Below are 19,451 nucleotides of genomic sequence, written 5' to 3'. Positions count from 1 at the left end.
TTCAATGGAGAGCAGTGCTTGCATTCTTTTGTAAACAAATCTGATGGAACTGTCGGAAGCTATATCATCACTGTTGGAAGTTTAATTTCGTAGAGGAAACAGAAACAGGGATAAATGTTTCATTAGCCGAAACTCGCTAATGAACTGTTTTCTGACCTAAGTTTACATTAACTTTTTTTCTTATTTTTTGGCTATAAAATCATCTCCCAAGAGATTGCCATGCAGTTTGAATCACCTGTATATTATATATATAACTTCAGGTTTAATAACGTTTACTGTGAATTTTGTAACAAATTTTGAAGGTTACTTAGACAGTGACTGATTTAGAATTGGATAATATTTTACTGAATTTCTCTCATACAACTGTAGATTTGAAAATTATTCTTTTAAGCTTTGTATCTGTTTATGGAGGTTAAAATATGTGTTTATGGAGGTTATGATAGTATAATAAAAGAATTACAAAATATTAAGATTATCTGAAATTAATTTACCATTTGTGGATATTTTTATTATTTAATCCAGAATAGCTCTTTACTGCAAAAATTTTTTATTTTGTATTTGAATGTACAGAAGTTATATAAATGGGTCTTTAATAATTTAAGGATTCTTCAATTGTTAAGTAATCAGTTGATTTTATTTTTCAGGTAAAAAAGAGAAGCAACCACTGCCAGATAGTTTCCCCAATGTGAATAGAAACACCGGAGCTGCATGGTATCCTCACAGTCACAATTCTGGAATACCTTATAACCCTTTCCCTTTGATGGGTAATAACCCTGTTGGATATAGTCGTCCTCCTCACAGGTCATTTTACCCACGTGGTCGAAGAGGTTTTCGTTGGCCACGGTATCCAGTTGGCAGAGGACGAGGTGGTTACATTGCACCTACGTACATTGATCCGCTATTATTAGACATAAATCATCAGTATTACAAATATTTTCATAAATTAACACATGGTAAAACATCAAAATCATCCTCAAGATCTTATTCTAGAAGTCACAGTCGTTCTACCTCTAGAAGTCGTTCTTATTCTAGACGATATTCAAGATCTAAAACACGCTCTAGAACATTAAGTAGCCGTAGCCGTAGCCGTAGTCGTAGTTTTAGTAGATCAAGAAAATATTCTGAGAGAAGTCGTTCTTCTAGATCAAAAAGTATTCATTCTAAAAGATCAAAAAAATCAAAAAGTCATTCATCACGAAGGTCAAGGTCTATGAGTAGCAGTCGTCATCGTTCAAAACATTCACACAAAAGTAGAAGTAGGAGTAGGAGCCATTCTAAAAAATACAGTCATCACCAGCATCAGTCCAGTCATTCAAAAGATAGTAAAACTCAATCAAACTGTAGAGACAGTCTTAAATGTAAAGATAATACTAAAAGAAAAACTAGATGGGACACAGTTACAAATAGTGATATTACAAAACCAACAAATAGTAGTGTTCCAAAGGCAAGTGAAGTAGGTCATATTGAAGAGAAAAATCAGTCTGAACTGATAAACAGTGTTGCTAAAAACAGTGATGTTGATGATAGCGATGAAGAAAGTCTTAAATGTAGGAAGTCGCCTGTTAGGTTTCCATCAGTAGCACACACTTGGTCTCGATCTCCTTCACATTCACGTTCACTATCATGGGAAAAGAATGGAACAAAGGACAAACAAAATAGCAGTACCCATAAAAATCATCTTAAACATCATAAAAAAGAACGAAAAAAAAGTAAAAAAAAAAAAGTAAATGTACCAGTAAGTGATAACTTAGTGAAGTAATTACTTTTATATACAGTAACAATTTATTTTATTCTATAGGCAAATAAATTTTTTAACGTTTTATTTATATAAATTAATTTATTAAATATAAATAATATAAAATTTCAACCGTAATTTGTAGTTCTTTACTGGATGTCTTCAACCCAAAAACACTACAATAATAAAAACAGCAATGATTGCGGCAATGCTTGTTTTTGTTTTGTATACACATTAGATGCATATTTTCTTTTCATTTAATAATTCTGTCTTCTTTTATCTTTTAAAGGTAGAATAATAATTGAGATTAAGAATTTGTAACCACAAATTATTTCTGTTCATATTCTACAGGACATAAAAGTTTGGTGATTATTCCTCAAACTGTTATAGATCAAGTTTTTATTTAAAATTTTTATGTATCAGTTTTTTATTTTTTAAATAAGATTTCTGTGGAAAGAAAGTGTACTGTAACAATGTGTGCTATCATTGATGCGCTTCCAAGATGAACATAATTCTACAAAATGGAAACTCCATTGATTCTTTTAAAATTAGTTGAAAAGCTGTCCTTTTGCACAAGGCAAAAAATCTTCTACTATGCCGTTAGTTTATGCTACTAACATGAAAGAAACATATGACAATGTGAAAATCCTTTTAGGAAAAATTCAGTATAACAATTACCATTAGACTGTATGTTGTGATTTAAAAGTTATTGCATTATTAATGGGTTTGCAACTTGGCTACACTTAATTTCTTTGCTTTTTGTGCAAATGGGACAGCAGGGGTAAGACAAATCATTGTCAGGAAGGAATAGCCAAAGCATGAAGTGCTTAACTTGAACAGAAAAAGGTTATACATTCCTCACTAGTCAACTCAGAAATGATCTTCTACTCCTACTCCAATTAATATTAGGGGTTTTAAAAAACTTTGTTAAGGCAGCAGATAAAAATTGTGCTGAGTTTCATTATTAGTTTTTGTAAGCCCCTAAATAAGAAATTTGATTAGAGATGGACAATTTGAAGAACTGTTAAGCCAAGTCGAATAGTCAACATTGAGGTCATTTAAAATTGTTGTGCAAAATGTTTTAGTAAATCATAAATTCCCTAACCATGACATCTTGGATGAATTATTACAGTCATACAAACATATAGGTTGTAATATCTCCCCAAAAATTCATTTCTTGTATTTATACCTGGATTTCTTTTCAAACAATCTCATCAGTGACAAGCGCAAGGAAATGCTTTCACAGTAAATTTTGGTTATGGAAAACGGTTATCGGTGAAAGTGGAGTGCAAGAATGCTCCCAAGTTATTGTTGGTTGCTAAAGAGGCATGTACATATTCATTCATAGTGTTCTGCCAGTAGAGCAAGTCCCATCATGGCTGCTGCTCTCCACCTTGTGCTATCCTTTGCTAACCTCTGTGTTTCCACATGTTTTCCCTTTTTCTACAATCCCAATCATCATTTTAAATCTCTTCCTTTCCTTCCATTCATCAAGCCTTCTATTACATCCACTAATAAACACCTTTTCATCCAATGTCCTAGCCAGTTCCTTTTCTTATAGTCAATCATATTTAGCATTTTCCTGTTTTCTCCAGTTTCCCATAATACTTCATTTGTTACATGGTGTTGCCATCTGACATTTATTGTTTTGCACCACAGCCACTTTCTCAAAAGCCTCAATTCATTTTCTGTCTGCCCATCTCACCCATGTGTCAGCTCCATAGAGCATCATATTCTAAATAAAACATTTCATTAATCTCTTCCTTAATGGTAAGTTTAACTTTCTACACAACAGTCTTTCCTTCTTATTAAATACTGCTTACTTATTGATATTCTTGTTTAATTTCTACTGTGCAAGTCAGGTCAATCTCCCTGATAAAGTTTATAAAGCTCTCTAAGCATTGAAATTTCTTCATCTGCTCTAAAATTTCATTAACTATCTTAATCTCAATTTTTCCCCTTTTCCACCTAATATCATACATTTTGTCTTTTTGTTTATCCTCATACCCTGCTTTTTACAAGTTTCATTTAAGTCATCAAGCACTTCATTTAGTTTACTTGGACTCTACCATTACCGCCATGTCATTAGCAAAACATATACATTCTATTCTTCTTTTCCCATTCAGATAGCATTTAATTATTTCTTCTAGATACATACTAAACAGTGTTGGTTACATGCAACTTCCTGCCTCACTCCCCCTTTCAATCCCAAAAAAGGGATGAGTTTTCCTTAAAAAAAATATCTAGCATTCTGTATATTTTGAATTCAGCATTAAAAGTTATATTAGGAATGCATTAAAAATGTCATGTGCCAATAACTATGTTTATTAGTGTTATTATTACACATATAGTGATATGAAAAATATATAGTTATTTTCTAATTCTCCTTGAAGAAAAATGTTGAAAATTGTGCCTGTATAATAAATAGGTACTAAATCAAAGAGTGCATCTGCATCTTCAACATTGTAAGGATGTACAAGGAAGCTATCTTGTTCTTAGATTCAATATACTGAGTATTCTGTTACATTCAAGCACAGCAATTTAAATCAGACGATTTATAAAAATAAAAACTGACTTCAACTAGTACTAAAAAGGTATAAATAATTATATTTTTATTTATTAAAAAGTGTTTCCAATATATAATACGAAAGGTAAAGTCGATAGATGGGTGGAATATATTGAAGAGTTATACAGAGGAAATGAATTAGAAAATCGTGTTATAGAGGAAGTTGAGGAGGATGAAATGGGAGAAACAATACTGAGATCTGAATTTAAGAGAGCATTAAAAGATTTAAATGGCAGAAAGGCTCCTGGAATAGACGGAATACCTGTAGAATTACTGCGCAGTGCAGGTGAGGAAGCGATTGATAGATTATACAAACTATGTAATATTTACGAAAAAGAGGAATTTCCGTCAGACTTCAAAACAAGTGCTATAGTAATGATACCAAAGAAAGCAGGGGCAGATAAATGTGAAGAATACAGAACAATTAGTTTAACTAGTCATGCATCAAAAATCTTAACTAGAATTCTATACAGAAGAATTGAGAGGAGAGTGGAGGAAGTGTTAGGAGAAGACCAATTTGGTTTCAGGAAAAGTATAGGGACAAGGGAAGCAATTTTAGGCCTCAGTTAATAGTAGAAGTAAGATTAAAGAAAAACAAACCAACATACTTAGTGTTTATAAACCTAGAAAAGGCATTCGATAACGTAGACTGGAATAAAATTTTCAGCATTTTAAAAAAATTAGGGTTCAAATACAGAGATAGAAGAACAATTGCTAACATGTACAGGAACCAAACAGCAACAGTAACAATTGAAGAACATAAGAAAGGGAGTCCGACAAGGATGTTCCCTATCTCCGTTACTTTTTAATCTTTACATGGAACTAGCAGTTAATGATGTTAAAGAACAATTTAGATTCGGAGTAACAGTACAAGGTGAAAAGATAAAGATGCTACGATTTGCTGATGATATAGTAATTCTAGCCGAGAGTAAAAAGGATTTAGAAGAAACAATGAACGGCATAGATGAAGTTCTACGCAAGAACTATCGCATGAAAATAAACAAGAACAAAACAAAAGTAATGAAATGTAGTAGAAATAACAAAGATGGACCACTGAATGTGAAAATAGGAGGAGAAAAGATTATGGAGGTAGAAGAATTTTGTTATTTGGGAAGTAGAATTACTAAAGATGGACGAAGCAGGAGCGATATAAAATGCCGAATAACACAAGCGAAACGAGCCTTCAGTAAGAAATATAATTTGTTTACATCAAAAATTAATTTAAATGTCAGGAAAATATTTTTGAAAGTATATGTTTGGAGTGTCGCTTTATATGGAAGTGAAACTTGGACAATCTGAGTATCTGAGAAGAAAAGATTAGAATCTTTTGAAATGTGGTGTTGTAGGAGAATGTTAAAAATCAGATGGGTGGATAAAGTGACAAATGAAGAGGTATTGCGGCAAATAGATGAAGAAAGAAGCATTTTGAAAAATATAGTTAAAATTAGAGACAGACTTATAGGCCACATACTAAGGCATCCTGGAATAGTCGCTTTAATATTGGAAGGAGAGGTAGAAGGAAAAAATTGTGTAGGCAGGCCACGTTTGGAATATGTAAAACAAATTGTTAGGGATGTAGGATGTAGAGGGTATACTGAAATGAACCCAACTAGCACTAGATAGGGAATCTTGGAGAGCTACATCAAACCAGTCAAATGACTGAAGACAAAAAAAAAAAAAGTGTTTACAACAAATAACTATCTCTGAAGTTGATGCCAGCCAACACAAAGTTACATAAAGTTAGTATCAAAACCAACTGCTAGGCAACTAATGGGATTCCCACATGTAAAATGGGATCTCAAGAGTATATAAGAGAGAACATCTCATGAACAAGGCATGATCGTACCTGGTCTTGAGTTTATTTAGGCACATATACTTAGTGATAATATATGTACCTAAGCATCAATAAAGTATTCTTATATCATATTTTTGTATAATGCATTATATTTTTGTAGATCTCATTTTATTATCGCAAAACTTCTATTACCAATTTGCATTGTTTGAAGTAGGTTTTGTATTTTATAGTTCATAGGTTTTTTTATTGTTATTTTGGCTGGAACCGACTTCAAAAATAGTTATTTGTATCTTTTTAATAATAATAATATTTGTTGAAATTGGTTTTTATTTTTTATAAATAATTTTCATAATTAATTTCATGATTAGTTGTTTCTACTACCCATATATATATATATATATATATATATATATATATATAATTAAAATATGGGTAGGCCTACCAAACTTGCTGCTCAAATGAGACAGCAATGTTTAAAGGAAAGTTGCCAAGAAAGAAATGATCGTTTAAGGAAAAATAGAGAAAAAAGTGCTATGAATATTTCCCCAGAGACTTCTCAAAAATGACAGTGTAGACTAGACTCTCACAAATGAGAACATACAGCAGTCGATTCTTACAGAATGAAAGTCTAGAGAATCATACTCATCGTGTCAGTTTAATACACAAATGTTTGTCAAACGAAATACAAGAGCAACATTCTCACTACCATGGCTTGATATACAAGGAAAGAGAGTTACCGGAAACTGTACTCATAAAATTTGATGACAAGATTATTGGTCTTAGAATGAAAGATGTTGGTGGTTGCGTGGCCATTTTACCAGTTAGTACAACATTAGAAGCAACAAAGGAATACGGAGATGTTGAGCACAGAATGCTACCTCTAATATTAAGTTGGTTTGTAACTTGTTCACAAACTGCTGGGTATAACTCTTGACAGCGGAGTGATAGACTTCAGTAAGAAAAATTTTGTCAAGGGGCAGATATATGTCGCTCTTAGTCGAGTTAAGATTTTAGAGGGCATCGCCATGTCTGATTTGGACCCGAATAACTTATTAACTAGACCACATGATGAGAAAACTGACAAAAATGATGAGGTTGCATTATTTATCCAATTTATAGGTTTCATTATTGCAAATAGACATTTGGACAAGGTTTGCGAGTACCCGGTTAAAAAAGTGTTTATAATAACTAAAGAATATTATTTATTGGAAAATTATATTTAAGTTGCTTTATAGAGAGTGATGTCGATTGGGAGCTTGTTGCATGTCTATTTATTTAATAATATTGTAAAATTAGGATTTATTGTATAATATAAATATTTATATTTTAATTTTGCAATTAGGGATAATACACTTTTTCACCATTTTATATAAATATTAAATGTAGGGTTAATATTTATATGGAGTTTAGAGGAAAGTAGCCTGGAGAAAAAAAACGATTGTTTAAGGAAGAAAAATAGAGAAAGAAATGCCCTGAATATTTCCTCAGAGACTAAACAACAATAATATAGACTGTTATTAATATCCTAGTCATACAGGAACAGAGTAACACGGTACTGGTGCTAGCGGTCAGTGCCTAAGGGTGTGTTGCTGTTCAGTTTTTTGTATTTTTCCTAAGATTATCATCAGATTTGGTTAGGATTTATATGGGACCATCGTAAGATTGTATTCTTTCAACTAAAAAAAAAAAAATTATCAAAATCCGTTTATTAACATCACAGATATTGTGTAACATAATTTTTTAAAATTGGGTTTTTTTTAATATTTCCTAAGATTATCATCTGATTTGGTTAAAATTTATATGGTACCATTCTGAAAGTAAACTCTTTCAGTTAAAATTAAAATTATCAAAATCAGTTTTTTAAGCCCGAGATTGCGTAACATTCAATAAAAAAAATAGTTGAATTGATAACCTCCTTTTTTGAAGTCTGTAAGAAGTGTTAGACCATACTTTTTGTTTGGAAATTCTATTTGTATTAATCTAAGAGACTTTTAGATTATTTTTAATTACTACCTTTAAAAATTTTATACGATTTTGTTCGTTCTAAAGCCATCTAAATTTATGTAAATTTTATAATTATTGGATAAAAAAGTCATAAAATTATTAATTTTACTCAAAATTAAAAAAATAAGTGATGGAAAAAGAAATTGATGCCAGATATAAAAAAAATAGATGTGTGTAACTAAACAACGATTGATTCAAATGATCAAAAGGAGCATTGTTAAATTAAATTTGAAAAGAATTGGAGATAAAAGAAGTTGCAAAAAAATTCTTAAAAGTGTGCTGACATCTATGATTTACAAAATGAAGCGGTAGATTTTCAAAACTCAGAAAAGTATGAGTGGAGTTTATTCTGTTAAAGGATTTGTTTTGACTATTTTAAACGTATAAATTGTACGTTTTTTCTCTTTGCTCTGTTTAAATCTCATGAAATCGTTTAAATCTCTTTGCTCTGTTTTTATTGGTACTATGATTAATAGTTAACATGTAAATTTTTTACAAAACAAAATGAAATTAAATAATAATAATAATAGCAACACAAATACTGAATATGTGATACATTTTTAACGATTAGGACTAACAATAATTTTTCTTAAAAGCAGTTTTTATTCGGCTAATTAATAAAATAATACATTAAAAACTACTGATGAAACATAATAACAATAATTGTTTTATGAAAAACTTGATCTGTAAAAATAACCCATACATGCTTTGAAGTGATATTGTTTAAATAGTTTTATTCCTATGTTTTGAATTGTTTCTGCAAATAAGGCATTATCTGTTGGGGAAATTATTTAACATTATCACAAAGATAGAATTTTTTTTTAAATATAAATTTATAATGGACGAAAACCATTCTGATATAATTTTTTATTATTTTTCTTTTGAATAGAAATTAAGTAATGACAAGGTTAATAATGATTTTCATTTTTTGTATGGTGTTTAATTTTATAAATTCTTAGTTTATTCCAAAAAGAATTAGCATTATTATCAATGCAGTTTTTTAAATTTAAGGTTTCACAGCAGGCTGCAATTTCAGTTAATTATAGCTTTTGATGTGTACAGCCCGTATTGAGCCAAATAATCGTTCATAACAGTTTTATTAAAGAAAGTGTAATGATTAAAGATTGCAGTAACATGGCAAGAATACTCAGTCAAAATAGCATTTAAATGGGTTGAACAGATTACGTATTTGGCTGATGATAATGCTAAACTAATTATCCATTTGATGAGTTTAAACAGAAAAGAATTTCTAATTTGTTATGTAGGGTGTGGATTGTGTATTACAAATAAATCTTATATACATTCCATCACTGAAGAATGCGCATGTGTGAATATAGTATGTGGATTTGTATTTGTAACTTTAAATATGAAAGAACATGTATAAAAAAGAATGTATAGTACATATATGAAAAAATAATATGATGGTCATTTGTTTACATAGCTTTATTGATGTTAGATAAAATTGGAAATTAATTAGCTGATATTTTTTCATAGTTTCCTTCAACAGAAATACACTTCCTTCACCATATAGGTAGGTAACTTCCTGACCCCGCCTCATCAAAAAAATAAGATGGCTGCCCCAAAACCAATTGTGCACGTAATGCTCGACTGTGGCATCATTTTCAAATCTTTCCCCCATCTAAAGCTTCTTTCAGCAAACCAGTCATGTGAAAATTACATGGTGAAAAGTCTGGACTGTACAGTGGCTTTTCTTAGTTCACGAGCAGGGGAAAAAGAATCCCTGGGGCATAGTATATAGGGCCTTTGGAAACAAATGTCTATGAGATTGTTGGTGGCTAGAGAGAGCGCTACCAATGTAATGTTCCAATTCAGCAGGGTTGTTTTATGTACAGGCATGCAGACCGAATAAAATTTGTTAACTTTCTTTCAGCCAGGCTTCAATTTTTGATCGGAATTTGGAGGACCTGGCAAAACGTTTGTTGGTGGCTTTTATTGAAGCCATTGAAGTTGCCCAGTAGGTGTCACTTCATAGCTTATGCTGACAATGGGCTCCTGCTGGTCGAGGGAAGTAGAACCACGTGCCATTCAAGCTTGCAGGATGCTTGAGCTGTGGGGGGTTATCAACATAAGATGACGTTCGGTCTGGAGAAGACCATGATGATGCTCCTCAAAGACCATTTGGCAGTGAGTCAGCAAGTTCATGTTTCGATGTCAGGCCAGCCTGTCAACTATGTTCAGGTTCAAAAGTACATCAGGGTATTTCTTGATGAGAAACTGCAGTTTAAGAAGCACCATCAATACATTGCAGAGAAGGCCTGTAGTGCCTTCTTTGGTATTCAATGTATGGTCAGTTTTGATTGGGGTCTTAACTTTAAAACCGTGAGCATCCTGTGCAAGGTTATTATGCTACAAGTGGCATCTGTTTGGGCAAATACGCCAAAATATAAATGCTATTGTGACATATTATTGAGAGCTCAACGTCTTATATTGTTAATGATAACAGAGATTTAATAAATTGTAAACTTATCTCTCTGTAGAAGGTAGTCAAAATCCCCAAGAAAAATTAAAACTTATAACCCTAAGAAAATTGAATAGGATTGATTCAGAATATTTTTTGTTGATAATTTTTTCTTACTTTTCATAGATATTTAGATTAAAAACCAATCACTTATGGTTTAAATTTTAGTCTGCTAACAATTTTGTAAATATAAGAATTATTGATGAGTGAGTCACATTTATCTATACAGAATATATATAAAAAAGTGAATAAAATATTGAAATATGTATGTATACTACATTAAAAAAATGACTGGTTACTAAAAATAAACCAAAAATCATACCTCCATTAATTTTTAATTTGTTTACTATAAATTGTGCTGCATTTCTTAGAATCAAATAAATTAATAATGTTGGAAGTGTTTTTCTTTTCCCTTGGAATCGAAAATTGTTTTTACAAAAATAAAGTATGTATGAGATTTATTTTTAGAAGTAAAGCTGTTCTGTACAGTCAAAACTGAAAGCTATAAAACTTACTAAAGTTGTTGATAACATGTAAGAAGTATATTTGTTACTGTTGGAATGCATTTAGAATCTTGTCCTCTTTAAAAATTGACTTTACTTTTCTTAAAAATTAATCTATTTGCTTATAATGTTTCTCAGTTCACATTTTTGTTCTCTATATGAAATTTTACCTTTTTTAAATTACACATACTGTAGATAGTATCTTTCTGTTTGGTGGACTAATTGACATTTAGTTTATCTTGTAACATTATCAGTCTTGCAACCTGAATTGATAATGATATAATTGAAAATCTGTTTTTAATACAAAATATGAAAAAGTGGGAGTTTTTTCATTCACCAATTACAAACAAAAAAAAGTAGTAGAAAAACTTAAGAGTTCCAGTAGAAAAAAATTACCTTTTTTTTTTTTTCTTTTCCTGTTTAGCCTCTGGTAACTACCGTTTAGATAATTCTTCAGAGGATGATATGTATGAGTGTAAATGAAGTGTAGTCTTGTACATTCTCAGAAAAAATTACCCTTGCCTTGCTTTTTCCTGTTTAGCGTCCGGTAACTACCGTTTAGATAATACTTCAGAGGATGAATGAGGATGATATGTATGAGTGTAAATGAAGTGTAGTCTTGTACATTCTCAGTTCGACCAAAACTGAGATGTGTGGTTAATTGAAACCCAACCACCAAAGAACACCGGTATCCACGATCTAGCATTCAAATCCATGTAAAAATAACTGGCTTTACTAGGACTTGAACGCTGGAACTCTCGGCTTTCCAAATCAGCTGATTTGGGAAGATGCGTTCACCACTAGACCAACCCGGTGGGTTAGAAAAAATTACCCTGAGTTTCTTTTACCTCACATGGAAATTAGTAAAATGTAATATGAAAGAACAAATAATTTGTCACAACTGAAGTCTTTATGTTTATCACATTAAACATTTCTTATCCCATCATCATCTCCATTATTATTATTATTATTTTTCCATATCCATGATATGAAAGTACAAAATTTTAACATTAAATTTGTGAAGAGATTTAATCTTTGCCACATTTAATGAGATAATGGTGACCATAGGGAATAAATTTCTCCACTCATCACTCCTTGTCTTGTCAATTAGAATACAAGAAATTTAGGAGCAATTTTAAATTAAAAATTATTAAAACAAATCATACCTTTTCAAATACAAAGTACTAAAGTTGAAATCATTAAAATCAGCAAGTGGTTTCATATTAATGCATTACGTTTGTACTCTAAAGCTAGCTTATTAGAATTTCTTATACTGTGGAAGAAGAATATAAATGCATGTAATACAACAGTCATTCTTCCAGCTGGTAATACCTGTTTTTCCTCTTACAAAGTTAAATTTTTGGAATATCTCTAGAAGTAGTTATAATGGAATTTGCCCATAATAAACTACAACATAGTGTTCTGTAACCAGATAAAATTTATATTCCTAATCTCTGACTATTTTCTATTGAGACAGAAGTTTACAATCTACCACAGATCATAACTATCAGCAGTTTAAGGAAACGCATCTTGAGTTTTTCCTCTATCCATGTAATAAATTTTTTAAAGCCTACTGGTTTGGGAGGACAAAGATGTTTTATGGGTGAATGTCATTGTCCCAGTATATGTGATGTAATTGTAGAAGCTAGATGGATAGAGTTTATTTTATTTTAATGGTTTTTTTAAAGCAGTCGTATAATAAAAAATAGGGCATATTGGAGAATATTTCTCTTGAAATCAGAAGTTTTAAAGGATTTTTCAATAAAACTTGTAAGATTTAAAAAAAAAAATAGAAAATTTTAAACATCTTTACATCAACTAACAGTATGACTTATTACAAATTAGCATGCAAAATAGTATGAAAATACCCATTATATACATTTTTAGACATAATGAACCATTATTATTAATATTTAATAACATTGAGCATAACTGTGGTTCAGTCTCATAAATTAGGTATTCATTAGTCTCCATCATTATTAATCATTCTTATCTGTTGTTTGTTTGTCAAATCGCACATTCTTGGAGAAGCCTAGTTGGAAAATTTTGGTAAAGAATTCAGTCTTTGAACTTTGTTCACAATAAAGCCATTGTCTCACTGGGTATATCGGCCATATTGCTCAGTCTTTTTGTAAACACTTACCCAAATTTGCATCATAAATTCTGATTATGCTACAGCATGTTGAACAGCAAATGCTACTTGATTAATTAATTTGTGTAAATTGATTAAGTGTGTGTGTGCTGGTAATTTTAAGTATCACAATTATGATCTCTGAAACTATAAGAGTAAACATTTTTAAATGGGAAACTTCACTATTTTTCCCATATCTTTAAAAAATACAGTGTTGGCATTTATCAGATCATTTCCATTTTAAGATTATGGTGACAATCTTATTTTAATAAATAGAATCCCCAAGTCTATTTTCCAGTTTTATACAGAAAACATCATTTTAAGCCCTTTTATATTTTTGGGTTTTTATTTAAATGCCACTATTTAGTTGGCACTAAATGCACGTACCTAAATGGGATCACATCCTGCCTTCAAGCTACGTTGTTCCTTTGAGTTGTACATTATTAAACATAAAAACCAGTACAATGCTGAAGATTTAGTATCAATGTATGGATATACTGGTCTAATGGAGATCAGGTATAACTACGTAACAGATAAGGAAGAATACCGAAAAATAAAAATGTCTTAAAATGATGCTTTCTATCAAATGACTGAAAGTACAAGTTCTAGCTATTCAAAAAATTCAAGTTGGCCATCATTTTGTAAAAATGGAAGTGAATTGAAAAATGCCAATACAGTGCTGTTATTTTCATTAAATAATTTGTAGAATTAAGAACAGGATAAAATTAAAACTACAGAATTATGTATAATACTAAATGGTTTAATTTAATTAAGGTCACAAAGAAAGTTGCTCAAGAAACTTTTACTAAAGTATATAACTACTTACACATTTCAGTCTATAAACAATCATCGTAGTAGACGTAAAAGATAAATTAATATAAATAATAAACAAGCTACCATACACTTAAAAAATAAAAAATCTGATGAGGACACCACATGACTTCCTTGTATGCCTATTAAATTACATATACACTTTTGTTGCTGTAGTTCATTTAAATTTATTTCAATTGAAAGCAAGATACAATCCTTCAATTTTTTAATAAAGTGGACAGTTACACAATTGCTGAAATATTCGTTTTTATTAACATCAGATATTTATACAGTTATTAGTTCAACAATCTTACATGAAATATTAGGATAGTCTGTATCTTTAATGTTTCATTTTTGTATTTATTTTTTCTAATCATATGTACTATTGTCTGTAAGAATTATCCACGATTTCCAATAATAGCTGCTGAAGATTATTTCTACAGAAATAACATTTTCACTGATAAAAACTTTGTATTGTTAAATACTAATTGCTTTAGTTTAATGGAAAGTGTGACAACACATGGAGTCTCCTTGTTTTCCCTGTTTAGTATCCAAGAATCACCATCAGGTATTACTTTAGAGGATGATATACTAGGTGCTACTTAGAATTTTGAGGAATTTTACCATAAAAATAAAATAGCTTACCATAACTTATAATTTCCAATGTCTCCTTCATAGTAATGCCCTTGGGCATTGATACAGTGATCCCATGATTCCATGCAAGTCTGCAGGTCTAAGTGTTCGAAGCACGTTCTGCATTTCTTACTGAATCTCCTCAATTGTGTTAAAACCTTTTAATTGAAATTTTATTTTCAGAAAGAGAAAAAAGTTGCACGTGGCAAGGTCAGACGAATAGGGTGGGTGGGGAATCACTACCGTCTTTTTGTAAGCCAAGAAATTACAAACGGCTAGCGATGTGTGCGCGGGCTCGTTGTCATAGTGCAGAACCCAGCTGTTGTTACCCCACAGATCTGAACGTTGCGCCTAATGCTTTCACGTAACGCTTCAAAACTTCACAGTAGAACACCCCATTGACAGTTTGATCAAGAGGAACAAATTCCTTATGGATAATGCCTTTGATGTCGAAAAAACAATCATCATGGACTTCACGTTGCTGCGAATTTGGCGTGCTTTTTTGGCCGCGGTGAACTTGGCAACTTCTACTGTGACGACTGCTGCTTAGTTTCAGGATCATACCCGTACACCTATGTCTCATCACCGGTTATGGTGTTGGAGATAAAGTTAGGGTCATCTCTTGCTGAATTTTTCAATTCACTACAGACAGCTACGCGATGTTGTTTCTGGTCGCTGTTCAACAGTCTCGGTACGAATTTTGCAGCAATGCGTCTCATGTTCAAATTGTCCGACAAGATGCGTTGCACAGACCCATATGACATTTGTATGATTGCACAAACATCATGGATTGTTTGTCTACGATTTGCAACAGTAGCCTCTCGCACTTTCGCGATATTTTCCGGTGTTGCGCTTGTTGATGGTCTTCCTGAACGCTCATCGTCATCGACTGTGTCGTTCGTCGATCTTTGAATCGTTTGTACCATAAAAAAGTTTTACTTTTACTCATAGCACTGTTACCAAATGCTTCCACAAGCATGCGATGGGTTTCTGCACCAGTTTTTTAAGCATGAAGCAAAATTTGATGCAGGTTCTTTGCTCTTTAAAATCTGCCATTTAGAACTTTGCCGCAACAGTAAAACACAAAGTTACACTACCGCACGAAAGTCAACAATGCAGCCTCTTACCGTCACAGCTGTGGAACACTGATTCACATAGAGTACTGTTAGCCACATCTAGCGGTAGCAAGTCGTGCCAGCATTGGTTGGCGCGCGAAATTCAAATTCCCCGAACTTTTGGGTAGCACCTTGTATGTATGAGTGTAAGTGAAATGTAATCTTGTTCAGTCTCAGGTCGACCATTTCTGAGATGTGAGGTTAATTGAAACTCAACCACCAAAGAACACCGGTAACCACGATCTAGTATTAAAATCCATATAAAAGTAACTGCCTTTATTAGGATTTGAATGGTGAAACTCTTGACTTTAAAATCAGCTGATTTACAAAGATGCGTTTACCACTAGACCAACCCAGTAGATTGCATGGGTCCTTCTGGATTACATATTTTCATTCCACTGAAGACCTTGAAGAAAAATTATTTATTTTTGTCTATTATTAAAAGTAAAGTGGTATGTATGAAATATTAGACAAGAAAATTATTGTATTTGAATGTGTAGAAGTAATGAAATTCTTTATAAAAAGTGTTAATCATATAACTTCCTCTTTGGTGGCCAATATTTTATTTATAAATATAATATTACGTAAGTAAATGACTTGACAAATCTATGAAAAATTTTCACATAAGAAGTTTTTCTATACCCACAATAATTTATATCATTATGAATAATTTGTATTTCAGTAGGCTTTTTCATAAATTATTTCCATAATGTTTGGACTGTTTAAAGAGTAACTGAAAAAAAAACAAGAAAATTCATCTGTCATTAAATGTTAACTCATCACTTTTACAAATTATACCCATTATATTATAATTTCTGTAAAAATTTTTCCAAAGATTAACTTTTTGGTTTAGGGTAGAAATTTGAATCAGAACAAATTTCTTCACAGGCAAAGTTAAGTGATTATGTAGCTCAGATACAATTTATCATTAAATTCCTACTTTCATGTAATTATAAAACACAAGACCATTGCTAACCAACATTTTTGTGAATTTTTTTTTTATTCAATTCATTAATGGTATGGATGAGTAATTCTGTAGACTTACCAGATTAAGTTTTTAAATAATTATTATGTTACAGATTTTTCAAAACAGTTCATATTATTACTACTACTGCACACAAAATACCATTTTTCTATTTCTTGTTTCAGTGCAATTCATTAATCGTATGGATGAGTAATTCTGTAGACTTACCAGATTAAGTTTTTAAATAATTATTATGTTACAGATTTTTCAAAACAGTTCATATTATTACTACTACTGCACACAAAATACCATTTTTCTATTTCTTGTTTCAGTGCACTTGTTTCAGTGCAATTCATTAATGGTATGGATGAGTAATTCTGTAGACTTACCAGATTAAGTTTTTAAATAATTATTATGTTACAGATTTTTCAAAACAGTTCATATTATTACTACTACTGCACACAAAATACCATTTTTCTATTTCTTGTTTCAGTGCAATTCATTAATGGTATGGATGAGTAATTCTGTAGACTTACCAGATTAAGTTTTTAAATAATTATTATGTTACAGATTTTTCAAAACAGTTCATATTATTACTACTACTGCACACAAAATACCATTTTTCTATTTCTTGTTTCAGTGCAATTCATTAATGGTATGGATGAGTAATTCTGTAGACTTACCAGATTAAGTTTTTAAATAATTATTATGTTACAGATTTTTCAAAACAGTTCATATTATTACTACTACTGCACACAAAATACCATTTTTCTATTTCTTGTTTCAGTGCAATTCATTAATGGTATGGATGAGTAATTCTGTAGACTTACCAGATTAAGTTTTTAAATAATTATTATGTTACAGATTTTTCAAAACAGTTCATATTATTACTACTACTGCACACAAAATACCATTTTTCTATTTCTTGTTTCAGTGCATTTTGGAATTAACCACTGGTCAGTAGTGGTTCAAATCTAAAAGTAACAACATATTAAAACACAATTTGATAAAAACATGCAGAAGGAATTAAGGTCAGTAATTATAGTATGACTGTCATTTTTGTCATGTTTTAATTATGACATTATTAACTCTACTTTTTTGTAATCATTGACTTGTTTGATGCATTTCTTTGCTCCCTTCATTTCATCATTTATACTATATTTTAAGTTTCATTATATTTATTTCAGATTCATCCTACACATTTCCTTTTTTTATACATGCTAAACTTTGCCTTGTACAAGCCTTCTATTCCAACTTCTATCAAATAGCAATTAAACAACATTGACTTCTCTACATACCAAAGTCAAACGCCTTAGGGCAGCATAAACATTATGTCTTGTTTCTCATAGTTACTCTATCCGAATCCTCATATCGCATAACATTTGTATACATTCTAGCTGCTTTTTTGTAGATCTACATGAACCTAGAAACTCGACTAAACGTTTTGGAATTAAAATTTAAAATTCAAAAACTATTTTTTTACTCAATTGGAACCAAATAAATTGTTGATTCTAAAGTTACTTTAATTAGGTATGGTAGGATTTTTTAAAGTTTGTTTTTATTCAAAATAAAATGTTTCATTTTAAGTAAAATTTGTTACCATAGTCAACAACTGAAAACTGGAATATAATTTTCATTCGATGTTTGTACCTTGTTAATAGTTAAAAAAAAATCCCTTTCGGCACGCTGGAAGGCGGAGGTAGATTTCACTAGTGCTAAGTAGAGGATAAAAGAGATTTCCACCTTAAAATTAAGAAAAACTTCAAATTTATTCAATATGACAATGGTTGCATGCGAGAAAAGTTTCACATGTTTAAAGTATGACAAACCCCCATCTTCTTACAATTCCAGCAACATTTTGGTCATTCCCTGCCGTAATGGTTGGTCATATCAAAAATTGTTTTAGGTAATGTTTAGAGAACTAATGACCACTTTAAACTGATTCGATACTATGCCTATTAAGGTGTGTACGGTTTTTTGTCTTCAAAACCCCATTTTTTCCACCCCCTGGGCCAGTGATTGGTTATATCAAAAAAATTTACTTAGATCTAACTTACTTACATCTTTACTTAGGCTCTTATACAAAGAATTGTAGGAACTTTAGATGGATTCGATATTTTACTCAATAAGAAAGTTATAGTGATATTTTGTGTTTTTTTCGAAAAAGCCACCCCATTTCCACCCCTATGGTCCGATTTTGCAAGTTAACAAACTCGATAAAGATTTTGAGTGAAGTTATTTTTATGGAACAATTTGAAAGTGATTGGGGCAAAATTACGGCAGTTATCGTATCCACAAGAAAGTGAAATCTACGAGGTGCGACAATAAAGTAATGGGAATGAGTTTTCTTTGCAAGATGTGGCAACCCTGCAGCTTGCGTAGGCACCCCATATTTGACCTTGGTCTATAAGCTACTTCTAGTCCAAGCGCCACATTGATGAAACTGCTCAATCGTGAGTTGTGCTGTAATAAGTGAACATGTGTTTGTGTCCCTCGTCACAGCTTTTTGGACATCTTGTGTTGTTCGAAAATGGTGTCCCTTGACCGGCATTTTGAATCTTAAAAATAGAAAAAAATCGCACGGAGCGATATCTGATGAATAAGGTGGCTGTGGTAGTACTGAAATTTGTTTTGAGGTTAAAATTTGCTGTACTGACAGAGCAGTATGGGATGGCGCATTATCGTGATGCAGAATCCAATTATCAGCAATGTTTGC

General features: G+C 31.3%; 1 protein-coding gene across 4 annotated transcripts in view; it reads left to right on the top strand.

Moving 5' to 3' along the window:
* Positions 1-1,867, top strand: part of LOC142322153 (uncharacterized) — a 38,268-nt gene extending 36,401 nt beyond the window's left edge. For all 4 annotated transcript variants that reach the window (XM_075360900.1, XM_075360908.1, XM_075360928.1 and 1 more), the window contains exon 8: positions 645-1,867. In XM_075360900.1, the coding sequence (XP_075217015.1) occupies positions 645-1,759 (1,115 nt within the window). In that variant the 3' untranslated portion in view covers positions 1,760-1,867. The remainder of the gene's footprint in view (positions 1-644) is intronic.
* The last annotated feature ends 17,584 nt before the right edge of the window (positions 1,868-19,451 follow it).

The sequence above is a fragment of the Lycorma delicatula genome, chromosome 1 (genome assembly GCF_047948215.1).
Source record: "Lycorma delicatula isolate Av1 chromosome 1, ASM4794821v1, whole genome shotgun sequence".
NCBI classification, from domain to species: domain Eukaryota; kingdom Metazoa; phylum Arthropoda; class Insecta; order Hemiptera; family Fulgoridae; genus Lycorma; species Lycorma delicatula.
Note: the sequence above shows the minus strand (reverse complement) of the source record. Positions and strands in the feature narration are given on the sequence as shown.